Genomic DNA, 26,571 nt, shown 5'->3' with positions numbered 1-26,571 from the left:
GGCTGTGACTTTCGGTAATGTTTTTGCATAGCAATACCCAGGCATGAGCAAAATTTAAAACCAGTTTTATATTGGAGGAAAAAATAGACATCATTGAAACAATGCAAAAATCAAAAAAAAATAAAAACAGACCCAAATACAAATGGCATTTTAGTTCATGGTGAAGGTGACGCTTAAAAGGAGGAAAAACACAAATTCACTGACAAACTGTTTCAGGGGGGAGCTCAATTCTTAATGCATTCCCTCAGTTTGGTGCCTCAAAAAATTATCACCCTAATAGGTTGCTCAGTAATTAGAGCATCAGCCCACACACCAAAGGGCTACAGGTTCAATTTTCAATTCTCAGTCAAGGGCACGTACCTGAGTTGCAGGCTTGATCAGATTGCATGCAGGAGGCAACCAATCGATGTGTCTCTCTCACATTGATGTTTCTCTCTCTCCCCCCCTCCCTCCTTCACTTCTACTCTCTCTAAAAATCAATGGATTAACATTCATACATACTACATACATAAATAAATAAATAAAATTATCACAAGAGGTAACAGGTATAAAGGAGTTAAATATAAACTAAAGCATAAAGTTTCAAAAAGGTCTCATGAATGAGGTAGAAAAAACTTTCCAAAGAAGAAAAAAAAATTGATAACTTTAACCCAGCCAGCGTGGCTCAGTGGTTGAGTGTTGACCAGTGAACCAGGATTCCCGGTCAGGGCACATACCCAGGTTGAGGGCTTGATCCCCAGTTTGGAGCATGCAGGAGGCAGCGAATCAATGATTCTTATCATTGATGTTTCTATCTCTCCCTCTCCTCTCCCTTCCTCTCTGAAATCAATAAAAAAATATTTTTAATTGATAAATTTAAATGTATAGTTTTTCTCTACAGAATAAAAGTTAAACAAAGTCCAAAGATCAGTGTGAAATGAAAAAGATATTTACAACATGCATGGCAGCAAAGGCCTTACTACTTTAATTTATAAAATGCTTATACTAGTATAAGTTAGGGAGAAAAAAATGACAACCTAACATGAAAACAGGCAAAGGTAAGAACTAGCAGTTTTCAAAGAAAAAGTTTCTTTGAAATAGTAAAACTTACTGACAATTAGATAAATGCAAATCAACACAAAAGTGAAATACCTATGAGACTAGCAAACGCTGAAGACTGACGACAGCCCGCGCTGTTGGCGATGCGGATGGGCTCCCGTGGACTGCTGCAGAAGCGTAACCCGTTGGGCTCTTGGGGAGGAAAATGTGACTGTCAGTATTTACAGCACCGCCCTGGCTGGGTGGTTCAGATGGGTGGAGTGTCGTCCATACGCCAGAGGTTGTGGGTTTGATTCCTGGTCAGGGCACATACCTATGTTTCTCTCTAAGTGGTCAGCTGGAGGTGCAGGCTTCATGGAAAAGTCATTTATGCATTCATGTAACAAATAAGGTTAACCTTTACCTTAACTGAGCCTATGTGTCTTTTCGCATCTATAATTACACACCCTTGAAATGTCTGGGTAACTTGTAACTTCCCTTTTTCTGGACCCCTTGGGGCACAACCAAATGTGCCTGGGCACCAGGACAGAGACCACAGATTCCTTCATTGTTATCATGTTAATTGTTCTTGTACCCACCTAAGTATGTGTCTATCATTTTACCTTTTATCCAATCCCAGGAGTTTCCCTGCTTTGCTTTTCTCCTGCCTCTCTAAGTCTATCACCAATAGATTTCATGTAACCCACCTACGTCCCTTCCTTTGATTGCAGTCCTATATAATAAAAGCTAATATGCAAATCGACCAAATGGCAGAATGACCAGTTGCTATGACGCACACTGACCACCCGGGGGGGGGGGGGGGGGGGGGGGCAGACGCTCAATGCAGGAGCTGCCCCCTGGTGATCAGTGCGCTCCCACAAGGGGAGCACCACTCAGCCAGAAGCCAGGCTCACAGCTGGCGAGTGCAGCAGCAGTGGTGGGAGCTTCTCCCGCCTCCATGGCAGCACTAAGGATGTCCAACTGCTCAAGCTGGCAGTCGGACATCCCCCGAGGGCTCTGGACTGCGAGAGGGCTCAGGCTGGGTTGAGGGATCTCCCCAAGTGCACAAATTTCGTGCACCGGGCCTCGAGTGTATAAATATACATGTAACCCGCCATTCTCTGGAGCATATTTGTTGAGGTTCTGCTTCCCAGCAATTGTCAACAGTTTGGCTCAAATAAATTCACAAAAATTCCTTACAGGTTTGAATGTTTTTATGTTAACACCAATGTCAGACGGTACAAAATAAAGTGAAGAAGGGGATAAGAAGTCCCTTGAGAAAAAAATTGCAATTTTTGTCATTGTTAATCGTCAAGGGAGGACATTTTTTCCATTGATTTTTAGATAGAGTGGGAGGGGCAGAGACAAGAGAGACAGAAACGTCTCACATGGATTGGTTGCCCCCTGGGGCCGGGGATCAAGCCTGCAATCCCAGTAGTGCCCCTAACCAGAATCGAACTCCGAACCCTTCAGTCTGCAGGCTGACGCTCCAACCACTGAGCCATACCGGCTAGGGCAAAAGTTGCCATTTTTAATGGAGTGGCTAGAAAAGCTGGTTTCCAAAATTTCTATAATAAACAAATCCTGCTTTTGTAATGAAAATTTTAAAAGGCCCTGAGTTGTTCAGTCCCTTTCTGTGGTCAAACAGGAAAAACGGGGAGGAGGGGCGGACTTGCGCTCCTGGTCCTTCAGTCACTCCTCCTCCCACCTCCGCTGCCTCTTGTCTGTAGAACAGACAGGCTGGCGGCTTAAGCAGCAGCCATTGGTTTCCAGAGTCCTGGAGGCCGGTAGGTTGTGTCCTAGGAGAGCTGCTTCCTCACACAGAGGACAGCCTTGGCCAGGGGCGCTCTCGGGGTCCCTTATCAGGGCGCTATCCCATTCGTGGGGCTCCGCCCTATGACTAATCTGGTCCCAAAGGCCCCACCTCTCAATGCCAGCACCATGGGGATCAGGTTTCAAGATAGGAATGGGGGAGGGGGGACTACATCCAGGCAATAACAGGTCCCTCCAGGAGGCAGAAGTGCTTTCCTGCTTCCTCCCTCCCAACCTGCAGACTAGCCCTTTAAGGGCAACCCGCCAGAAGCCCTCAAACACAAAGCCTCGCCCTGACCGGTGCCTGCGGACTGAGGGGTTCGATTCCGGTCAAGAGCATGTACCTTGGTTGTGGGCACATCCCCAGTGGGGAGTGTGCAGGAGGCAGCTGATCGATGTTTCTCTCATAGATGTTTCTAACTCTATCCCTCTCCCTTCCTCTCTGCAAAAAAAAAAAAAAAAAAAATCAATAAAATATATTTTAAAAACACACACACACACACAAAGCCTCCCGCGCCTGAGAAGGTGGGAGCGGGAGACGCTGGAAGGGGCTGACACAGCAACGGGAGACCTCTCGGGAGCCCGCGCCGGACTCTGGGGGCGTGGGGTTGACAGCCCAGCGAAAGGGCCAGCACCAGCCTAGACGGGCGTCCGGCCCGCACACCTGACTCCCCGGCGCCCGGGGAGAGCCCGCCGGGCCGGGAGGGTCCGAGCGCAGGGTGCGCCGGGTCCCAGCGACGGCCAGTCCTGCAGCTTCGGCCGCGCCCACCGCCCGGCCGCCCGGGGCTGGACCCTGGACTCCAGGCGACAGTGGGGCTCGAGCTCGGGACCGGGGGTCTGCGGTCGCGGGGCGGTGCCACCCTGGTCCCGGAAACAAAACTGCGAGGGCGGGACCCGAGCCGGCGGACGGGCGCCAGGGCGGGCGCGGCCACCACGCGGCGGGGCTCGGCTCGAGCTCTCAGCGAGGACTAACAGTGACCCTACAGGTTAGGGAAACGCGCAGGCCGAGCACCCCTAAGTCTCTTCCTCGGCGACTGCAGCCCCGGGACACCGAGCCCCGGCCGCACCCACCCCTGCCCGCCGCAGCGCTCCGACTTCGGCGCATGCGCCTTGCACGCCTGCGCCTCACCCGCCACCAAGTGCCTAGACGCCAGCTACGGTGGCTGTGCTGGGGACAAATTACCAACGTGCGACCGTTCTGCAAACCCAACCCAGGAAATATGAGCTGGTGGGGCCACTTTAGGAAGGTGGAAGGACTAAATAAATAAAGTTGGGAGTGGAAGGGTTAAGTCAGCAGGCAACCGTGAGGAAGAAGAAATTTCAGTCTCTGGCTCACAACCAGGAACCCGGAGCAGGCACTCGGAGGAATCGCGGCGCTGGGAGGCGGCCTGGGGGCGTGGCCTTAGCAATTCCGGGGGCGGGCCCTATTCCGGGGCGGGGCCTTCTGGAGCCACGCCACGCCCTGCCCGAGGCCTGGTCACTTCACCCACACTGCGCTCGGCAGCTGCGGTCTGCACCAGCCCTTCGGAGGCGATCCAGGTGAGTGCACGCACCTGCGGGCAGCGAGGCGCTGCGGCCCTCGGGGCACTTCAGCTCCTGCGCTGGCACCACCCATATCTCTGCAACCCGAGCTGAATAGAGACTCGCTCTCTTGCCCCTTTACTGTCTGCAGATTTCTTTCTACCTTTCCATCCCCTTCGCCCTCCACCTGCCCTGCATCATCCCCAGGATGGAGTGGTTTGCAGCGTCTCAGCTGGCCCCTGCCGTGCCATCTGCAACTCAGAGAGATTCTCAAGGTCAACCCTTCCAAAGTCCCTTCCTTCCCTCTCCTCCAGTCCCCGGACTGTGCGCCGACCTTGCCAGCTGCAGCTCTGGTGCGGAGGACGGGCGTGCGGGCACTGCGGGGCAGTGGGCAGGGCAGGCCCACCGGTAACACCGGGTTTTAAACGACCCTGGAGCGCTGCGCCCGCTGCGGCTGTGGCTGTGTTGCCAGGGACTCCCGGGAGCCCCCAGGGAATGGTGTTTGTTTTCCTCCCGCCCCGCCGAAACCTTTCTCAGTTTGCAATGGACCCTTTAAGAGGGGCATTTCCTACCTCGGCCTCGGCGGGATCTTCCTTTACGGTTCTGCCTGGGCTTTCCGAGAACTTCCCTCTGCGGGGTGTCGCTGCAGGGAGCCCCGGGCTGTGCGCTGGGCGGTGGAAGGGGCTGAGGACTCCATGGTGAGTCATCCCGGAGTTGTGGCTTCTGTGATACTTTCCTCCGGAGTCATGAGGTGACGGGCTCCATGGCAGCGTAGGGGACAAGTGTGGGAAGGGAGGTCAAGGGAGAGCAGAGCCAAGAGGGTGGGGCTGGGCCTTCAGTCCCTAAACTGGAGAAGCGGATTCCTGGGTGAAGGCCACGCACTGCGCTGCAGATGTGCGGGGACCTGGTGTGGTCAGCGGCGGAGAGCCGCAGCGTTTCGCTTCCTCTGCGCCTCGGAGGAGCCGCAGTGCGGGGAGGGACCCAAGGTTATCCGTCAGAGGTATAGGCTGTGTTTTACTTAGTTCAATGAATTCAGTTCAGTGAACTTGGCTCAATGAATCTGGCTCACTAGTATCTGAGGAGAGGGATCAGAATGTTTTTCCTCCTAGGAGTTAATGTAACGGTGTTAAATACATCTAACATCCAAATCCACATAAATGTTTTTCACCCCTGGGAAGAAGTTCTGTTTAGCTTCCTCCTGACACAATGTTACAAAAATAGCAAACTCTGTCAAGCATCATTTTCACCCCTGAACCCATGTTACTATATATAAAACAGAGGCACTGGTGGGGCACTGGCCGCCACAGAAGCTGTGCTCACAAAGAGACAGAGGGCAGTCTCCCCACCCCCACACCCCCACACCCCTCCTGCTGGCCTAGCTCTGCGAGGAGACAGTCCTGAGAGGAACCTCCTACTAGTAATTGGAGGACAGCAAAGAGACTGAGCGGATGTGAAAGAAGAGCTTTCCCCGTTGTCCAGAGAAATGCTGAAAAGCCCCTGGACCAATCTGGAGTGAAATGGATGACAAGTCAATCTGTCGAAAAGCAATTTAGTTAGTGCCTGCTGCACAGCTGGCTGCATTTAACAGACTGGTCCCTGTATTTCCATTTAAATATTCTGAATCCATATTCACAACATCATTGCCAACCACATCTGACCAGGAACCATTTCGCATTTTTATTGATTTCAGAGAGGAAGGGGGAGAGAGAGAGAGCTAGAAACATCAATGATGAGAGAGAATCGTTGATCGGCTGCCTCCTGCACACCCCCTACTGGGGATCCAGCCCATAACCCAGGCATGTGCCCTTGACCAGAATGGAACCCGGGACCCTTCAGTCCGCAGGCTGATGCTCTATCCACTGAGCCAAACTGGCTAGGGCTCATTTCTCATTTTTTTAAGCAATATTTGTTTAAAAGAATATGTTGCTACAGTTTTTGCAATGGATTCATTAATACTCTTTATGAGTATACCATCCTCCTGAAAAAGAAGAATTTAGCAGTTATCAGGTAGTGGCTGCTGTGTAACATAGAATTCCTGAGGTTGCCACACTGTCTCTTACAGCGTCTACCTGACTCTCTTTGTGGGGAGAAAAGCGATGGGGAGGCAGGACTGCCTTCCCAATACATTTGCAGATCCCTGAAGGATTTCAGCATTTGGAATCGCACGGCCCCCTCTGAGCTCTTTCCAGAGTTGACCTGTTTATTAACTGGAACTTGAGTTCTAATGTTTTGGTGCCTTAGTACACTTTTTAAAAATAAGTGATATTTTATTTCTCCAGCCTAAGAAATGTGAATGATTGGTACAGACAGGCATGGAGAGTGAGACCCCTGTCCCGGGCAGGAGCCAGCGACCCAGGCGGTTCCTTCGTTCAGAATGGCTGGCACCCCGGCGGGGACTCCTCAGAATCAACCGCTGTTTCTTGTGATGGAAAATCCAAGTGGTGTCAGTGTGACTCACTGAGATTTTTCTTTTCCTCTTCTGGCAGTCAGGGCTTTGTTTCCCTGTGGCCCTCGGCTCCTGTGTAATGCCAGTGGAGGGACAGGCTGCCTGGGAAATCATTTTATGAAAACGAAGTGCCAGTGCTTACAGCTCTTTCTGAATTTGTCCAGCAGGTCTTCCGGCTTTTACTGGACGGCCCTAAAAAAATAAAAACGAAGTGCCAATGTCTGGGCTGCCTTGCCCCTTGCAAACCTGAATGCCTGAAAGACGGAAGACGGTTTTTCCTTTCTGTAGTCTCTCCTCCTTTGCCATACTGAAGTGCCGACATGCTTTTTTTTTTTAAGTTCCTTTCTGGACCTTTTCCAAGGTTTTTTCTTTCTTCCAATTAGAAAGATCTCGGGCTTTAATCAGTCACAGATTTAGAGTTAATTATTAGCTTTCTATTCTTGTGAATAGGAGAGAGTCTGAGGAGGTGGACAAGTTTCAAAAGAGGTCAGATGTGGTCAAAGGTGGCTCCAACCTCCTTGAGAGGCAAGATAGCCAAGGGCTGAGAGCATAGACCCTGGAACCAAGCTGCCTGGCTGTGTGAACCCAGGCAGCCTCTCTGACGGCTGTGTGACCTTGGGCAGATGACCTAACCTCTCTGATGCTGTTTCCTCTTCTGCAAAAATGGAAGCTATAATATATCCTAGGGATGCTCTGAGGGGTTAACGAGTTAATCGTGGTGAACTCCTTAGAACAGTGCTTGACGCGCAGTAAGTGATGCGTGTGCTAGTAATAAGTAGTGTGAATAATAATTTATTTCTCCAGCCACTCTTTCTCCATCACGCCTCCAGACACGCTGGCCTCCTTTCTCTTTCTCCACAGTACAGCCGTCTCCCTGCCTGTGTGCTCGCTGTGTTCTCTCCCACATCACACTTTCTGTCCCGCAGCCGTCATTCCATCCATCCCCCCCATTTCACAGCCCTCCTGTGCTGTGTCCCTCCTTGACTGTCGCCACTGTGGCCGTGCCCTCCAGTGGAGCACGGCGCTTAGTAGGGCTGGGTGGGGAGGAGCCCTTCTGAGCAGGACTGAAGAAGGCGGCAGGTGGGCACCGGGCAGGCATTCCACGCAGGTAAATGGGTCGTCTGGCAGAGACTTTAACAAATAAGCAATTGTTGAGATTTTTTCCTTCTTCTGCGCCCGTGGCTTCCCCTGCTCTCTCCCTGCCTCTGAGGTCACTGCTTTCGGACCATGGAGCGTCTCTTGCAGCCTGGCCCCAGGAGCCCATCACTGGGAGGCTGAGCTCCAGGTGGTCCGGTGTGTCCCTGGGCTCCCAGGTGAGGTGTCACCACATCAGGGACTGTCACCCATGGAGCCTTTTGTGTTGAGAATCTGTTGGCAAAGTGTCCTCGCACCAGCAAAGGGACCTAGGATCTGTCCCGTCTCATTACAAACCTGCTCTTCTTAGATTCCTGAAGCTCAATTAGCAGCTTTCCCAGGGGATTCAGCTCCATTCTGGCTCGTGTGTGCCTTTTCACGGTCACCTCCAGAGAAAAGGCAGTAGGTATAGCGCGTCTGCTCTAACACTCAGTGCAGACGCACCGACCAGGATCTGCCAGACATGCGCATCTTGGGGCATTTCCTACCTCACCCTAGGCGGAATCCTCCTTTACGGTCTGCCTGGGCTTTCCAAGAACTTCCCTCTGCGGGGTGTCGCTGCAGGGAGCCCCGGGCTGTGCGCAGGGCGGTGGAAGGGGCTGAGGACTCCATGGTGAGTCATCCCGGAGTTGTGGAGTCACAGTGACCGGCTACATGGCAGTGTAAGGGACAAGTGTGGGAAGGGCGGTCAAGGGACCCCTAGTGCAGGAATGAACTCAGTTCTCCAAAGTGCTGGGATTAAAACATGTGACTCTTGAATATATATACGGCCAAGTGGTGGCTATCTATAATAATAAAAGCATAATATGCTAATTAGACCAGACAGCCAAACCACCTTCCAGACATTATTACGGACGTCCTTCCCGACGAAACCGCGGTGGCGCAGGCCAAAGCAGAGGCGGTTAGGAGCGATCAGGTGGGCAGGTGAGCAGTTATGGGCAATCAGGCAGACAGGCAGAGTGGTTAGGGGTGATCAGGCAAGCAGGAGAGTGGTTAGGGGTGGGCAGGCAGTCAGGCAGTGGTTAGGGGTGCTCATGCAGTCAGGTGAGCAGTTAGGAGCAATCAGGTAGGCAGGCAGAGGTGGTTAGAGGTGACCAGGCAGACAGGCGAGTGGATAGGGGCGATCAGGCAGGCAAGCAGAGGCAGTTAGGGCCAATGAGGCAGGCAGGCGAGTGGTTAGGGGTGATCAGGCAGGCAGGCAGAGGTGGTTAGGGGCGACCAGGCAGGCAGGCGAGCGGTTAGGGGCGATCAGGTACAGCTGTGGCAAAGAGGTTTGCATCCTCACCCGGCTATTATTCCTTCTCTTAAATGTCCCCATGCTGCTTCTCAAGTCTGGCTTCACTGGAAACGCTGGCAAACACATAGGTGCCATGGTGTGTGTCATGCAGAAGTGACAGACCCAGCGCCTGCAGGTATAGCTGGACCCACAGAAATCCGGGACTGCCTTTCCTCGCTCTCTTCACGGGAATGGAATTGCTCTTTGGTGCTTTCCTCCGGTCTCCCCGGTCTCTCCCTTGAGCTCCACACGTGTCAGGAGGGCTGGCTGTGCTGCCGGGGCTGGCGGAGGCCTGTGCCTGTGCACACCCACCTGGAGGCAGAGCCAAGGCTGGGAAGCCGCCCAGGGTGCTTCAGGCTGGCGAGGTGGGCCCAGCACAACCGGGTTACCATCCTCATGTCAGTCTCATAAAAACGGTGTCCGCCCTGCGTGTGAAGAAGGAGCCTGTGTGAGGAAGGCTGGGTTCACAGCACAGCGGCCAACTCAGGCTTCTCATGAATCGCTGGGGAGAGGCTCCCGTGAGTCTGTGAGTGCCCTGTCATTGTCCCACTCCTGGTGCGTAAAAAAGACATCAGTGACAGACTGAAGTCTGATCTGAGGACAGTCTTACACGTGGACGTGCCACTGTCCACACTGCCTCGTGTCTGTGTGTCTGTTCGTTTGAGGGCAGAGGGAGCAGAAAGGGGGAATCCTCTCTCCCTTGAGACATCTGATTGCTTTCACTTTAGTAAAAGTTAAGTTGTAACTTCCACGGCGCAGAAGTCATCGATTACTTGAGGCAAGTGCCTGAGCCCAGAAAGCCCACCTTTGCTCCATGTGGGGGTGGCTGCCCCAGGAACTGCTGGCAGCGGCCTTCAGTCCATGGTGCAGGAGGGCGGAGCCCAGAAGAGGGGAGCCCAGGAGAGGGGAGCCCAGGAGAGGGGAGCCCAGGAGAGAGGAGCCCAGGAGAGGGGAGCCCAGGAGAGCGGGGCCCAGGAGGGCCGAGCCCCAGGGTATCGGCTGACGCCTGTGTAGCTGAAGGAACCCCTGGCCCAGTGAGATAAGGCGAGTGGGGCAGGACAGGAACAGCAGGGCAGGGCTGGTCAGGCTTCTGGGACACTGTCAGTACAGGTCCTGGCTCCAGGTGTGGCTCACTCGGGCCCGGGAGCCCAGCGGATCTGCAGGACGGAGACCAGCCCTCCCAGGGCTGCGCCCGATCACCCCCAGAGTGAGGCTTTGCAGTGCCACCGTGTAGCTTTCTGAAAAGCCACTGCATCTTCTCACCGGCTGCACAGAAGATGTTGTCCCAACCCCTCCCTGCCCCCCAACCTGGCCCACAGACCTCCAGGCCGAGGGTCACCAGGGCACCCCTGTGCTCCTACCTCCCTGGAAGCCCACCTCGGCCAGGCTTTCCTGCTGCCCTCGCACCTCACCCCCCACTGCCTCCAAGCACTCTTCCCAGTTTCCTCCCCCCAACCTGATGTATCCTCAAAAGATCGTGTTTGGCCAGTGATAAATCCTTTCATAAAAAAAATCAGAAAGTTATAAACCAGGTGTTGCTGTTTTAAAAACTACAGAAATAATGAGGTTCCTTACCATAGTCACCAAGGGGCACCTGTGAAACACCCGCCGCTGACGCCTATTTAATGAGGGACGGGCGAGGACGCCTCCTCCTGCCACTTCTGAGCAACACTGACCATCGGCCCGACGCCCTAGGGCAGGGGTGGGCAAACTTTTTGACTCGAGGGCCACAATGGGTTCTTAAACTGGACCGGAGGGCCGGAACAAAAGCATGGATGGAGTGTTTGTGTGAACTAATATAAATTCAAAGTAAACATCATTACATAAAAGGGTACGGTCTTTTTTTTTTTTTTTTTTTTTAGTTTTATTCATTTCAAACGGGCCGGATCCGGCCCGTGGGCCGTAGTTTGCCCACAGCTGGCTAGCCCCTAGTGAGGAGAGAAGCACAGGGCAGCGTGTTGGAAAAGAAGAACTCTGTCTGTTTTCGCAGAGTTCGTGGGCCTGTGCGCATGTTCCCCGGCCTGGCTCTGTGCCCTGGCCATCCTGGAGGAGCTGGGTGCCCCCAAGGGGAGCTTAGTGGAGGGACCCCCTCATTGCTCCCCGTCTGGGGAAGGAGTGATCGAACTCCTGAGGAAGGGGGGCCCTGCAGCCTGTGTGGTAGCGCCAAGCAGGACACAGGCCTGCCTGCCCGAGTTTAGACCCCAGTTCTGCACTCACTAGCTGTGGGCCTTAGGCAGTTACAAACCCCTCTTGCCTCAATTTCCTCATCTGTACAATGGGATGGTAACAGTGACCCCCACGCAAGGTCATTGTGGGGACTGAGTGTTTATGTATATAAACTAGTACATGCCTGGCATGCAAGAAGCACTCTGTCGGTATCAGGTCTGACAGCAGGTATCCAGGGCGGAGGGTGCCGCTGTTTCCCAGGTTGCCATTCCTGCCCTCTGGGGTGAAAATTCATCAGGAGTAGCTAGAGGGCCCGTGGATCCTTAAGTGGCCCTTTCATTTGAAGTCATGGTGCCGATGTTCAGAATGTCAGGTACCCCTCCCCTAGCCGGTTTGGCTCAGTGGATAGAACATCGGCCTGCGGACTGAAGGGTCCCAGGTTTGATTCTGGTCAAGGGCATATGCCTAAGTTACGGGCTCAATCCCCAGTGGGGGGCATGCAGGAGGCAGCTGATCAATGATTTCCTCTCATCATTGATGTTTCTATCGCTCTCTCCCTTCCTCTCTGAAAAAAGAGAATGTCAGGTGCCCCTAATCCATGGTCTGACAGTGGCTGTCTCAGGTCCTCCTGTGGCGTAAGGAGCATCACTTTAAAGGTGAAAAGCCTTCTGCCATGACTGATTTGATGAGTGGGCACATTTGATCCGGTGAGTGACCGTGACCGTGGAGAGAGCTGGGAAGGAGCGGCTGTCACCGCTTAGGCGGAGGAGGCTGTCCCAGCAGGTCCTGGGCTCTGGCCCACCTGTTTGGTTCCAAGCCCTCGTCCTAGAGCTGGCTGAAGGAACCGGGCTGCGGGGGCGAGTAAGTGTTCGGGGCCACTGGGCGCTGAATGGAGCTCGCTCTGCAAAACACCTCTGGCTCCTCAGCCCTGGAGCTCGGGTGCAGCAGGGCGAGGCCCGCGGACGGAGGCAGGGCCATGCCTGTGGGTTGGAATTGGGCAATAGCAACACCTGAAATGTTCCTAAACGGTGGTCCCGACCAGCATCCCCAGCCTCGCCGAGGCACTTGTTACAAAGCCGGACTCCCAGGCCCCCTGGGACCCACTGGGACCCACTGGGCCAGAAACTCCAGGACAGGGCGTGTTGCAGCGAACCCTGCAGGTAAACCACGGCCTAGAACAGAACAGCAGCCTCCACTGAGGTTCTGTCGACGTGCAAGTTACTATAAAAACATACGTGGGGACCCTTCTGTCCCAGGAGGGCGAGTGGTGCACTGGGAGACGTGGGCCGGTGCCTTGGTCAGTGTCCACATGCGTGTTGACTGGCTCACTGGTCAGCGTGAAGCAGGTGTGCGAACACACCCAGACAGAGGCTGCCTGGGGACGGGGCAGGACAGGCCTGGGGCCCTGCTGGCAGGACTGCCTCCCCCTTCCACCCTTCCCCTGAAGCTGCCATCAGGGGTCCCGTCACCAAAGCCAAGAGCACTCGGTCTGCTCCCGGGGCCACTTCTTCCCATCAGAACGTTGTCTTCCCCCCGCTGGGTCTGTGCTGCTCTGGGCCCCTTCCTACCTTGAGTGCTCATCTCATGCATGAGAGTCAGTGACGGCTCACCTTGCTGGATCACACCGTCCCTAGGGGAGTGGTGCCTCCTCCTGACCCTCCCAGCTTTTCCTCCTCGGCGCCTCTCATCCGAGTCCCTGGAGGGAGAAGCAAGAAGAGTTGCCTGTTCCCTGCCTGTACGGTCCCTCTCGTAATCTGGACAGTCCCCTCTACCTCATCTACGATTCCCACCGTTCGCCACACCGGCCACCGTCCTGACCTTGAACTCGCCAGCTGTGCCTCAGAGCCCCTGCACTTGCTGTTCTTTCCCCAGGATGCTGTGCAGCTGTTTCTCCCTCACTCGGCGCAGCTGTCACGGCAGAGGCCCACGGCAGAGGCCCACGGCATCCTGAGAGAATAGCCAGGCCCTGCCCTCCACAGCGGAGGCCACTCTCAGTTGAGGTTTTTTTCTGCGTGTTTGTTGTTTGTCTTCCGTCATCTCGAGAATGGTGGTGCCTTGCGGGCAGGGACCCCATTTGCTCACGCTGTATCCCCCACACCTAACTGCCTGGCATGCAGTAAGTGCTCTGTGTGTCCTGGTTGAATAAAGGAGTTCCGTGTTCTTAGCCTCAGTACACTATCCACGGAGGAAACGAACTCCCCGTTGGCATCTAAGTAGACAGGAGCAGCAGGGGGGACCTGAGCCAGATGCCTGGACGCGTGTGGCTCACTCAGGCCCGGAGCCGAGTGGATCTGCAGGGCTGAGACCAGCCTCCCAGGGCTGGGAGCGTGATCGCGCCAGGACTGAGGCTGTGCAGTGCCGCCTGGTAGCTTTCTGAAAAGCCCCCTGCACCCCTGTCTTCTCACCGCTGCACAAAAGAGATGGCGTTCCAAGCACTCATCCAAGGCCTGGGGTCACCGAGCTGTGAACACCGCGCCGCTCAGCATTCCCACGCCTCTCCTCCACGCGGTGCCCCAGGAGACGAGTCATAAACAGCGCCAAGTCGGCCAGGAGTGGAAACATTTCCCAAGGGGTCTCTTCTCTCAAACCAGTGACAGAATGTGTCTAATTGAAAAGTAAAAACTGGATGGAATGATTCAAGTTCCTTTAATCCTTCAACTTAACCTTCTTGCGGCTGAACCGCTCTGCCACCTCTCTGGTCTGCCAGGGCCCGCTGGAAGCCCGCCTCTGCGAGGACCGGTCCTGCCCGGCCCCGGCCACTCCGCTTCCTTTCCGTGGGGCTCTTTATACCCAGTTTCTGATCACGGCAGTGAAGGGGGAAACCTGGAATTGGGTATCTGCTTACTGATTTGCCTGCTTCCCTGCTGGAAATAAGCAGTGGCCCAAGTCTGGCTGTTCACCTCCTTCCTGCAGCACCCAGGCGGGAGGGGCGGGGCACAGGAGGCATAGGTAAGCGTGGACAGGTAGATGCATAGTCGGCACTAGTGAGGTGCTTCCTCCTGAATAGTCTTTCAGATCATATATTTGCACTCAGCTCAGAAAAGGAGAGGACACATGTCGCTCTAAGCTTTGTTTGCTATTTTAAAATAACAATTCTAAAGTGTGCAGATTCTTAAATGTACATTCATTATCATTTATTCAAACTTGCCCTGTTATAATTGAACTAGAGGCCCGATGCACGAAATTCATGCAAGAGTAGGCCTTCCTTCCCCTGGCTGCCGGCACCCCCTTCCCTCTGGCACCCGGGACCCGGGCTTCCCTCGCAGCCCCGGCTTCGTCCGGACTGTCATCCAGAAGGACATCCGGAAGGACATCTGGTCTAATTAGCATATTATGCTTTTATTATTATAGATCAGGGCAAAGACAGTCAACAGAACCTCAGCATGTATAACATAACTCCATGTACAGCATTTATTGAGCACTTGCTAAGTGTCGGGCATCCGGGCTGGGGTTACAAGCTGTGCCTCCTGCACGTAACCTCACAACCACAGAGGTGGGTAGGTCCATTATGACCTCCATTTAGTCGGTGGGGAGGCAGGCTGCTGAAAGACGCGAATTTCCCAGGACACAGAGAGGAAGTGTGAGAGCCAGGCTCTGACTCAGACACTCAGCCCAGCAGCATCCTCACTACAGAGTCCCCCACGGCCACCCAGGGAGGGGGCAGGGTGTCAGGACTCACACCACGGGCCCAACCTGCTCCTGTCTCTTCATCACCCATCACTGTCAGGCCATTCTTATGATTATTGTTTTTTAATCCTCCCCCAAGGATATTTTTCCATTGATTTTTAGGGAGAGTGGAAGAGAGAGGGAAAGGCAGAGAGAAACATCGATGTGAGAGAGACACATCGGTTGGTTGCCTCCTGCAAGTGCCCCAACCAGGGCCCGGGCCAGGGAGGAGCCTGCAACCAAGGTATGTGCCCTTGACCAGAATCGAACCCGGGACCCTTTGGTCTGCAAGCTGACGCTCTTTCCACTGAGCCAAACTGGCTAGTGCTATCAGGCCATTTTTATATAAGTTTTTGGGTATATGTTTGCTTCTTTGGGAAATTACTGGAAAGTGCAAAAGAAAATATATAAATCAGCCACTAGGAATAACTGGGCTTATGATTTTTATATTTTCTTCTGTTATTGAGAAAACTAAGACTACTGTATATACACATTATTTTTTTTACCTAGCATGCTAAAAATGAACCCTGTTTCGACATTTGTCACTTTCGTACAGTACACCCCATTTTTAACTGTTTTCCTGCGGTGTGTTTTATGGGTGAGTTATCCATTTAGTCCTTTAGGCTTGAACATCTGTACTGTGTCTGGGTTCGCAATTACAAGTAGAGCTGAGGTGATGTCTTTGAACCAAACAGATTCCCAGTGGAATGAATGAGCCGAAGGGTAAGAATAATGCAGAAGTATTGCCAGCCTGCGACAGGCTGTCCCGGGTGACTACACCTTGCCCCTCCCCTGCCGTGTGATGCACAGACCAGATCCTCCCAGATACAGGGCAGCACAAAGTAGGGTTACAGTTGTGAGCCTGAGGAACATTGTTTATTCTTGTATAATTATTTATTAATTATTGTATCATTTTCCATACCAACAGCTGTAAACCTACTTTTGCCTCACCCTGTATGTACCTAAATCAGCGGTTCTCAACCCGTGGGTCGTGACCCCTTTGGCGGTCGAACGACCCTTTCACAGGGGTCACCTAAGACCATCCTGCATATCAGATATTTACATTACGATTCATAACAGTAGCAACATTACAGTTATGAAGTAACAACGAAAATAATTTTATGGGTGGGTCACAACATGAGGAACTGTATTTAAAGGGCCAGAAGGTTGAGAACCACTGACCTAAATGCACTCTTATTCATACAAATCGTAAACTTTAATGTGTAACCTTAAACGCTGTAAGGTGATTAACAAACAAGCAAGTTGCAAAGTGTTCCTCACCGCCTGAAGCTGAGCTGCGAACAGACCCTTGCACGGGCTGCGTGTCCGGCACACGGAGAGGCAGAGTCTAGGGCGGAGTTCCCGCCCGGCCTTATCCTGCTGGGTGGGTGGAAGGGTTGCTGGTGACACAGAGCCGTGGCGTGCTGCCTGCAGTGGCGCTCACACCAGCCAGGGCCTCCGTGCCACTTATCAGCTTCTGGAGCTCTGCCCCAGCTATCTGCTGGCCCCGGCTGGCAGGGCCGGGTGGGGCTGGGACTGCTGGGTGTGGCCACCGGGAGCTGAGCTGCCGCCCATCCCAGCGCACCTGGCCTGAACCACAAAGGCCTAGGAATCCAGAGCAAATGTCCCTCCCTTTGGTCTGGATTCCTAGGAAAAAAAGAATTCAGCAAATGATTAAGGTTTTCTCTCCCTGAGGGAACTAAGCTGGTTCCCTCCTTAAAGGACGAGCCTTCGCCGTGACTCAGTCCCTGGTTTTGTTTTCTTTTTTTTTTTTTTTAAATCTTTATTGTTCAGATTATTACATTTGTTCTTCTTTTTTCCCCCCATAACTCCCCTCCTTCCAGCTCCCACCCCACCCTCCACCCTCACTCCCCACCCACTGTGTTCATCCATAGGTGCATGATTTTTGTCCAGTCACTTCCCGCATCTCCCACACCCCTTTTCCCCCCAAGAATAGTCAGTCCATTCCCTTTCTATGTCCCTGATTCTATTATAATCACCAGTTCATTCTGTACATCAGGTTATTTATTCACTTGATTCTTAGATTCATTTGTTGATAGATGCATATTTGTTGTTCATAATTTGTATCTTTACCTTTTTCTTCTTCTTCCTCTTCTTAAAGGATACCTTTCAGCATTTCATATAATACTGGTTTGGCGGTGGTGAACTCCTTTAGCTTTTCCTTGTCTGTGAAGCTCTTTATCTGACCTTCAATTCTGAATGATAGCTTTGCTGGATAAAGTAATCTTGGTTGTAGGTTCTTGGTATTCAGCACTTTGAATATTTCTTGCCATTCCCTTCTGGCCTGCAAAGTTTCTGTTGAGAAATCAGCTGACAGTCGTATGGGTATTCCCTTGTAGGTAATTGAGCCTCTTTCTCTTGCTGCTTTTAAGATTTTCTCTTTGTCTTTTGCTCTTGGCATTTTAATGATGATGTGTCTTGGTGTGGTCCTCTTTGGATTCCTTTTGTTTGGGGTTCTCTGCGCTTCTTGAACCTGTAAGTCCATTTCTTTCTCCAGGTGGGGGAAGTTTTCTGCCATTATTTCTTGAAATAGGTTTTCAATATCTTGCTGTCTCTCATCTTCTGGCACTCCAATAATTCTGATATTAGTCCGCTTAAAGCTGTCCCAGAGGCTCCTTACACTATCTTCACACTTTAGGATTCTTTTTTCATTTTGCTTTTCCAATTGGGTGTTTTTTGTCGAATCTTTGGTTTGATTCTTGAGCTCCTCTGGTCTGCTATTGGGTATAATATTCTTTATTTCAGTCCGTGTATGCTTACTTTCTAATTTCTTTATCGTAGCATCGAGGGTCTCATTAGTTTTCGTGAGGCTCTGCACAAATTTATGGCAAGCCCTCAAAATTGCGATTCTTAGCTCCATATCCTCCATTTCTGTCATGTTTTTTTGTCTCCGCATCTTTTATGCTTTCTTGGTGCACCCCCTTGTGGTCTCTGTGCGCAGTCTTGTTCTAGCCAAGCCTTAATTGTTGTAGTTAACACTAGAGGGATTTGACCACCAGGCCGACTGGCTGTAGGAATCAGCTGAGCGGAAAACGTCTGTCTTCTGGGGAGGCGCTAATCCAGCCTTTGCCTGAGGCAATTGGCAAATGGCTGTGCGCAGGGCCTGGGCGGGGCGGGCTCAACAGGGCGGGGGGAGGGAGCCGCTATGGCCGCTCTCAGTCCGTCCCCAGGGGCTCTGCCTCTCTGTCCCCACAACCGCTGCAAACCTCGGAGGGGCCGTAGCCAGACAGTCCCGCTTCTCCCGTTTGAGTCTGGGTCCCTAGAGACTCGCCCAGATCTGTAGCCCAGAGTCTGAGACTCACTCCTGATTGAAAACGACAACCGCGCCCTCAGCCGCCAGCCCGCTTTGCACGCGCACCACCTCACCACCGCACCACCGTACCTTTAAATTTTCCACACTACGCCTCCTCTGAGCGTCGGAATGCTGTTGTTTTTGCTTCTAGTTGAAGAGTCTCTCCTCAGCCAGCCTTCCTGTGGTTCTGGTTGATGTCCGTTCCGACTTTTAGTTGTATTTTTGAAGTGGTTGTTTAAGGCGGCAATCTCCGGTGTTTACCTATGCCGCCATCTTCGATCCACTCCTGCTCTTTTCCTGGTTTTGTTTTCAGCAGCTGCGGGGCCTGCTCTCCTGGGTTCTGACCTCCTGCCCAAGGAGCCCAGCCAGCCAGCTGCCCCCATGGTTTCTCTGGGCGGTCTGAGGGGAAGGGAACTGTAACACGGACGGCACATGCTGGACTCCAGGACTGTGCCAGGTGGCAAGCATTACCTCAGTTGGAGGGGGTCGTTCCTGAAAGCCACCCGGGGTGGCATCGATCCCACAGGTACCCTAAGCACACAGTTGGTGCCTGGCCAGACTCCCTCCTGGGAGCTTAGCAGCGGCCTCAGCGGAGCTTGGCTCTGTGTTGGCAGGATCCCAGCCGCGGGAGTGCTGGCCCCCTGGCGAGGGAGCGGGACTCCTCCCTGGGTGGGTGCCTTGCTCCTGCACCTGTCCAGGTGTCTGCGGCCCCTGCAGGGGGCGCCTGGGGCAGGGGCAGGCACTCCCATTCCCGCTGACGCAGCCCTTTGCAACCACCACCGTCACCGTCACCTTAGCAAAGTGCCAGGGGAGTGGTGGCCCGGGGCCTAACTCCCAGACTGCGTTTCTGCTCTGGGAGAGGAGCGAGTCGAGCATGCTCAATTCGAACTGTAGGTTTCTGGGCACTTGCTTCTGAGGGGCCGTTGCCTGCAGTAGAAACTCCTGCTCGAGAGGCCCTTAGTCCTGCCGCTTCTCCTACCCAAGTCCTTGCAAGTCGGAGAACAGAGGTCAAGGACTGAGCACCAGTCAGTGTGGGCCTGGCTGCTCGGAGGCTGGGGAGGGTTCTCAGGCCTCCCTGGTCTTGGCTCTGCCCTCCTCGCGGCGCCCCCCTGCCTCATGTGTAGCCTGGCGCTGGTGGGCTTGGGGATAGTGACCATGAGCTGAAGGTGCGGCCAGGCACACCGTGTGCCCACCTGCCCGGGAGCCCGGCGCCCTGGCCAAAGATTTGGGTCTGGAAGCCAACTCTCGACTTGCACACTTTGACCTGAACCAAATGCGCTGGTTTCACTGTTTTGGGACAGTAGGAGGCAGCTTCCTGTAAATGGCCCGGCGGCCCAAGGATACGGGCAGATGGGGAAGCTCAGCCGTTCGTTTTCAAAGGGTCTGCAGAATCCAGCCCATATTTCTGTTCTAATAACTATGAGCTGATTTTCCACGCTTTGGAGTGACGCTAGTACTGACTCACGGAGACAGCCCACTGGGTCCATCCTGGAGAGGGCCAGAGGCTGCCCCTCGAGCAGCTCAGAGGTTAGACACGGCTCCTCATGTTGTGTTGATGGAGAACCCAGCACGAGAGGGAGAGGACTGTCTGTGAAGGCTGCATCCTTATGGTTCTAAATTCTGTGCGTGGACACAGCAGTATCTCCAGCCACTTCTTCGAGGCCTCGTCACGTCCCTGCGACCTGCCGGTGTGCGTTGCTCCTGCGCGCTCGCCACAGGCTGGTGTCCCTGCTGTTTCCCTGCAGAGCCGAGATGGCCGTCCTCTCCAAGGAGTACGGGTTCGTGGTCCTGACCGGGGCCGCCAGCTTCATCATGGTAGCGCATCTCGCCATCAACGTCTCCAAGGCCCGCAAGAAGTACAAGGTGGAGGTGAGTGGGAACACGTGGTCTGGGCGAGAACTGGTTTCCCGTCCTGGAGGGCGAGGCGAGGGCGAGGCGAGTGGTCAGTGGCGGCAGCGTGAGGACTGGACCTTGTAGAAAGGCTGCCCCTTCCCGGCAGGAAGAAGGCAGGAAATGCGGGCGCTGCGGGGTCTGGTTTCACGGCTCCTGCAGGAAGGCCAGGTGGGCGGGCAGGGGACAGCCTGCTGGGCCGGAGCTGCTCGCCAGGAAGGGGGATGCTTCTGCGGAGGGTTCAAAGGCAGTGCTGTTCCCGGCGTGGCACAGCTGCCTCCGTCCCTGACTCCTGGGTATTAACAGCCCAAGTGACTCTGCCTCTGAGGACCCAGCCCTGGTCACTGCAGACAATTAAGCCGACATAGAAGCTTGGGCTAGATTAGCGTCCAGGTTCACGTTCACTGTCTTGACGATCTGATCAGCAAGCCCTCTGTGTCCGCAGTATCCCACCATGTACAGCACGGACCCTGAAAACGGGCACCTCTTCAACTGCATCCAGCGAGCCCACCAGAACACGTGAGTGTGGCCTCGGCACCAGACGCCAGGAGGGGCGCCTCTGTCCCGCCCCCGCCCGTAGCGCCCTGTCTGTGAGAGCGACGGTGGTGATCGAGGGCGCTCATTAAAAGTATCAGTTAAAAACCTGTAAGCGAGCAGACTGCACAGTAAGCACAGGGAAGAGTTGGAATGGTGGCGTCCTGGGTGACCCTCCAAGGCTGTCTCCGTGCCGCACCCCGCGCAGGAGGGGTAGCCGCCGCTCTAGGCGACACCGAGTCCCCCAGCCCAGGGAGTGAGGGCTCCACGCTGTGCAGGGAAACCCGCAGAGCCCCTCGCGGCTGGTCAGACGGCGCCCCCGCTCCTGTTCCTCGTCCCCTCTGCCCGAGGCGGGCGGTGGCCGGTCTCCCTCCTCGGTGTTTAGTAAGAGCCCCTCCGCACTGACTGGAGGCGCTTTCTAAAAGTGTCTTTCTGTCTCTTGCAGGTTGGAAGTGTACCCTCCCTTCTTATTTTTCCTCGCGGTGGGAGGTGTGTACCACCCGGTGAGTTGTTCCAGGTGTCATCTGGGATCCGACGTATTTCCTCCAGGCCCTGCGTATTTATTTAAAAGAATTTCATTCAGTTACTGCTAACAGAGTTTTTGTGTTTTTGGTTTTTTAAATATATTCTTATTGATTTCAGAGAGGAAGGGAGAGGGAGAGAGAGAGAGGAACATCAATGATGAGAGAGGATCATTGATCGGCTGCCTCCTGCACGCCCCCTACTGGGGATGGAGCCCACAACCTGGGCATGTGCCCTGACTGGAATCGAGCTGGTGACCTCTTGGCTCCTGGGTCGATGCTCATCCACTGAGCCACGCCCAGCTGTGCAGAACCCTGGGGTGGTTTTTTAATCTTTATTGTTGAAAGTGTTAGATATGTCCCCGTTTTCCCCATCGACCCTCTTCAGCCCGCCCCCGCCCCAACCCCAGACCTTCACCACCCTATTGTCTGTGTGAACAGAGTTCTTTAAAGCAGGCAGATTTTCCGTTGTGGGTTTTTTTCACAGATGAGGGGAAACATCATGGATACTGTGTAACCTTCTCAAAGTCAATTAGCTACGGGATAGAAGAGTCAGAATTTGAACCCGGTCTGACTCTGTTTTACTTTGCATATTCATCCATTCTTGCAACAAGCACTCACTGGTCGCCTGAGGTGACGGCGGTGAACCAACCAGCTGCCTGGTCTCAGGGACCCGACTGTAGGCACCTGAGTGTATGCAGTGGCCCGTTAGGGCGTGATGGGCCTCAGAGGCCACGGTGGCCCTGGGGGCCGTGGGGGTGGTCTGCCCTCTACCTTGTGTAAATCAAGCCCGTTTCCTGAGCCCGATTACTTTCCTTTGGTCCTGCCTTGGCCAGAAAGTGCCCTCTTACCTGAGTCCTGACTGAGGACAGGCGTTTCCCCTTCTGGGACTGGGCTTCCACAGCCCTTGGTCCACACCAGCGGCCAGAATAGCACGTCTGCAGTTCATGACACGAGTGAAATTATTAACTTTTTGCTAAAACATTGTGCGGTCAGCAATGTTAATACAGCTTACAGCTCTGCCTGTTCCTTGAATGCAAACACTAACATGTCCCTCCCTCCCCCCCTTTCTTTAGCGAGTGGTTTCGGGCTTGGGCTTGGCCTGGATCGTGGGACGAGTTCTCTATGCCTACGGCTACTACACAGGCGGTAAGGCCACGTGGACTCCCGCCAGGGAAGCAGAGTGCAAACCTGGGCTTTAAGGAAAGGGGGAACTGGAGGTTTAGGTGAAACGTCCGTTACCGTCTTTCTTTTTACTCACCTTTGAATAGTAACAAAACTTACCTTTATCGAGCATTTTCTGTGTCCATTGCTGCTCTAAGAACTTTGCATCTCGCTATTTCAGCACTTCCGACAATTCTGTGATGTAGGTAATAGCATCTTCTTTCACAGATGGGGAAACTGAGGCTTAGAAAGATGAAGGCTCTCTCTACGTCACAGAGCTACTGGGTGGAAACTATAAGCCAGGACTCGGAGCCAGGCAGTGTGACTCCGGGCCCTGCTCCTCACGCCTGGGGGCCGGCAGACAGAGGGGAGAGGGCTCCTGCTGCCCTTGCGTCTTTAAAGGAGAGGGAGGCATGGCCCGGGTCCGGGCCTCGCAGCTCCCATGACTGTCCTGTAACTTCCTGAGGCCCACGCAGCCCTGGCGTGACGCCTGGCGTGGCGGAAGGTGGGCTGACCTCTCTGACCAGGCGGTCTGCCGCGCGGAAGGCAGGGCTCGCGGACGCTGATGGCGTCCCTGTGGAGCTGCCCGTAACTTCTCCTCCTTCTCCCCCTTCTCTTCCAGAGCCCAGCAAGCGGAGCAGGGGGGCCCTGGGCTCCATTGCCCTCCTCGGCCTGATGGGCACCACTGTGTGCTCTGCCTTCCAGCACCTCGGTTGGGTTAAACCCGGCTTGGGCGGTGGATCCAAGTGCTGCCATTAAGGGTGGGCAGGGTGTTAAAAACTCTCATTCATTTTGAATGACTTACTTTTATTTCCAGTTACTTTTTTTTTTCTAAATATAATAAAATTTATCTGGCACCAGCCTCCTAAGTAACCCTGACTCTGTGACTTATTTCCTGTTGAGTCTTTATGTAAATAAGCGGCCTGCTCCTACTCCTGCCCCCAGCCCCTGCCCCCTGCTGGCACCCTGCCCCCTACCCCTGCCCCTGCCCCCTGCTGGCACCCTGCCCCCTGCCCCCTGCTGGCACCCTGCCCCCTACCCCTGCCCCCTGCCCCCTGCTGGCACCCTGCCCCCTGCTGGCACCCTGCCCCCTGCCCCCTGCTGGCACCCTTGGCAGCTGTGAAAACTGGGCTCAGAGAGGAAGGGTGCAAGTTAAGAGGTACCCGTTTTCAGGGTCCGTGCTGTACGTGGTGGGATACTGCGGACACAGAGAGCTTAATGATCAGATGGTCAAGGCAGTTAGGCTCTGGTTAGGATCTGAGATTACAGCTACATAGGATAAAAATGAGAATTCTTCAGCATCTCTACTGAAGGCAGGCAGAGGGCTCATTTGGTTGAGAATCGTCCTGTGCACTAAGGGTTTGATGGTTCGATACCCAGTCAGGGCTAGGTTTTGGGTTTGGTCCTCGGTTGGGATGAGTATAGAGGCAACCAATAGATGTTTCTCTTTCTCCGCCCCCAGACCAGCTAGCTCAGACCTCAGTGGTTTTACGGCTTCTCTGGCCATTCTAACGTGTGGCGGAAGTTGAAACCCTGGTTCCACAAGCCTGGTGAACAAACATCAGGGAGTCACCTGCCAAAATGCAGCTTCTGAGCCCCAGGTCTGTGGCGGGCGCTGCGGCTCCGCAGGTCCCTGGGCCACTGAGAGACCTGTTTGGGGGACTGTATTAATGCAGGAAACAAACAAATGCCACCGTAGCCCTGGGGGCCGTGGGGTTGGTCTGCCCTCTACCGTGTGTAAATCAAGCCGGTTTCCTGAGCCCGATTACTTGCCTTTGGTCCTGCCTTGGCCAGAAAGTGCCCTCTTACCCGAGTCCTGACTGAGGACAGGCGTTTCCCCTTCTGGGACTGGGCCTTCAGTCCATCACAGACCTGAGTCCCCTCTGAGCCCAGGGACAGGCAGTTCCGGCTCTTTGGGGGTCCACAGGAGTCTAGATCTTCCTCTAACCGCCATGGGCGTGGTGATTTTTGACTTACTTGGAAAGACCACTCCCGCTCCCGCAGACTGATCTCTGCTAGTTTTCACAGCGCGTGACCCAGCGGATGCCTGGTCTCCTTTATGCCCTTTGCGGACACACACACACACACACACACACACACACACACACACCCTGAAAAGAAAAACAAAGAGAGGGCTTGGCTCGAAGAAAAGCCAAGGAATTGTGTTATTCCAGGGAGAGCCCAGCTCAGCACCAGGGTCAGAGGCCGGTGGGTTCTGCTTTGGGAGAAGCGGGAGGACGCAGCTGCGCCTTCTCTGCAAGGCCTGGGCACGCATTCTGCCAGACCCTTGCTGGGGCCGCCAGAGGCCCACGGGCCTGAAGTGAAGGGCAGCCGGGGAGGGGCTGACGGCGACCTTCTGCCCAGGGGAGAGCCGCCCCTCTCCATCTGCAGGTCCCTGAAGAGCCACATGAGATCAGGACCCTCCGCGCTGGCAAGGAGGTGCCCACATGAGGCATTTGTTTGTTTCCTGCATTAATACAGTCCCCCAAACACCCTCTGAAAACACCACCAGCCCAGGAATCCGCCAACCAAAGACAACTTACAATGCATCTCCAGGCCCCGAGTCAGACCCATTTATACGTGGCCTCATCCCAGTCCTGGGATAGTTGGCAGTTATTCCCTCCAAGAGGATCCCAGGAGAAGCAGCTCCCTCGGGGGTGAGGTCCGCTGCGGAGGGAGGAGGCCTCTGCTTCTCACCTTGCTGCCCGCTCACCAGACAACTCGTGTTTCTGGGTCAAACGTTGCTGGCCGGTCATGAGAAAACTTGAGTCTGCACTCATATTAATTTAAGTAATTTTTTAAAAATATTTTATTGATTTTTTACAGAGAGGAAGGGAGAGAGATAGAGAGTTAGAAACATCGATGAGAGAGAAACATCGATCAGCTGCCTCCTGCACACTCCCTACTGGGAATGTCCCACAACCAAGGTACATGCCCTTGACCGGAATCAAACCTGGGACCTTTCAGTCCGAAGGCCGACACTCTATCCACTGAGCCAAACCAGTTTCGGCAATTTAAGTAATTTGAAAACTACGCATTGCTTTCAGGCCTTGAAATTACTTAATGTAAGTGCAGACATGAGTTGTCTCGTGACCAGTCAGCAAGGTGTTGACTCTCAAAAGGAAATTAAAGTAATAGAAGAAAAAAGACTCCGGGGAAATGGGCACATCCCACAAAATCTCCAGGTGAGAGGGGGCGGCTCCAGGATCAGCCCGTGTTTCCTCGGTGGGGCCCGTGGGCGTGAGTCACTCCTCTCGGAAGGTGTTTCCTCAACCACAAGGTGTCTGTTCAGGGAAATCTGTCAAACGGGACAGCGGACAGCCCCCCAGAACACACTGTGCTGTGTGGCCGGCTGAGTAATGCTCCCCCCGTGTGGCCAAGTCTCGTCCCCAGAACCTGCGCATGTCCCCGTACATGGCAGAGACCTTGCAAAGACAAGCAAGGATCTTGAGAGGAGAGATAGGGACCGTCTGGATGGGCCCCAATCACAGGGTCCCTGGAAGAGGAAGGTGGTCGGAGCAGAGGACAGAGGATGCTCAGCTGCGGGCTGTGAAGAGAGGAGTTACTGAGGGCTGGAGGGGGCGAGGGAGCCCATGACCTCCAGAGCCTGGGGGGCGGGGAGGAGGGGGGAGCGTGGCACCAACACCCTGGCTGTGCCCCTGAAGTCATTTCCAACGTCGACCCCAGAGCTGGGAGATAATGGATGTGAGTGGAAACGTGAAGAGGAGTCGTAGGAAACTAATCCACTGAGTTAAGTCTGGGGATGGGGAAGGGGAGCGGGAGGTGCAAGTCAGCTCACGCGCTAGCCTTGTCCTGCTCCTTTGTCCTGATCCTCTTGACCTGGCCTGCACAGGATCCCCCTCTCCCAGGAGTGAGCACTGAATGGGAGGTGCGGCAGCGGGAACACAGTGAGTTCAGACGTCGGCCCCTCCCCCTGCTCACTTGTCATCCCAGGCAGCTCCGCTATGTAAGCCACACGGGGTCCCCCAGACACAGTGAGACCATTCTGCTGGCCGTGCCCTGCACCCCATGTGCCCGCCGTGCAAACACCGAGGGGCTGATCCCCGGTCCCATCCTCTAGGCACACACCTGCCATCAGAGCTCATACGCC

General features: G+C 54.2%; 2 protein-coding genes and 1 non-coding gene across 5 annotated transcripts in view; 2 read left to right on the top strand and 1 right to left on the bottom strand.

The window, feature by feature from the left end:
• The window catches only part of RXRG (retinoid X receptor gamma), a 136,392-nt gene extending 131,154 nt beyond the window's left edge, over positions 1 to 5,238 (bottom strand). The window contains exon 1 of one of the 3 annotated variants that reach the window (XM_070395824.1): positions 4,923 to 5,238. In XM_070395824.1, coding sequence (XP_070251925.1) covers positions 4,923 to 5,057 — 135 coding nt within the window. In that variant the 5' untranslated portion in view covers positions 5,058 to 5,238. Of the gene's footprint in view, positions 1 to 1,131; positions 1,198 to 4,922 lie in introns of those variants that run through there. The other 2 variants (XM_070395819.1, XM_070395820.1) reach the window with 2 other exon arrangements.
• On the top strand, positions 4,265 to 23,333 carry MGST3 (microsomal glutathione S-transferase 3). Its single transcript, XM_070395827.1, has 6 exons — positions 4,265 to 4,368; positions 20,097 to 20,220; positions 20,687 to 20,760; positions 21,221 to 21,278; positions 22,373 to 22,445; positions 23,083 to 23,333. Exons 2-6 carry the CDS (start codon positions 20,104 to 20,106, stop codon positions 23,217 to 23,219), a joined length of 459 nt encoding a protein of 152 aa, XP_070251928.1. The 5' UTR covers positions 4,265 to 4,368; positions 20,097 to 20,103; the 3' UTR covers positions 23,220 to 23,333.
• On the top strand, positions 6,929 to 6,991 carry LOC138996472 (U7 small nuclear RNA). The gene has a single exon (XR_011468767.1). It is a non-coding gene; the product is annotated as a U7 small nuclear RNA (small nuclear RNA).
• Positions 23,334 to 26,571: the final 3,238 nt, after the last annotated feature.

The sequence above is a fragment of the Myotis yumanensis genome, unplaced genomic scaffold, assembly GCF_028538775.1.
Source record: "Myotis yumanensis isolate MYYU_CA2020_CCGP unplaced genomic scaffold, mMyoYum1.0.hap1 SCAF_17, whole genome shotgun sequence".
NCBI classification, from domain to species: Eukaryota; Metazoa; Chordata; class Mammalia; order Chiroptera; family Vespertilionidae; genus Myotis; species Myotis yumanensis.
The sequence above is the reverse complement of the archived record's forward strand: the minus strand, read 5'-3'. Positions and strand labels throughout refer to the sequence as shown.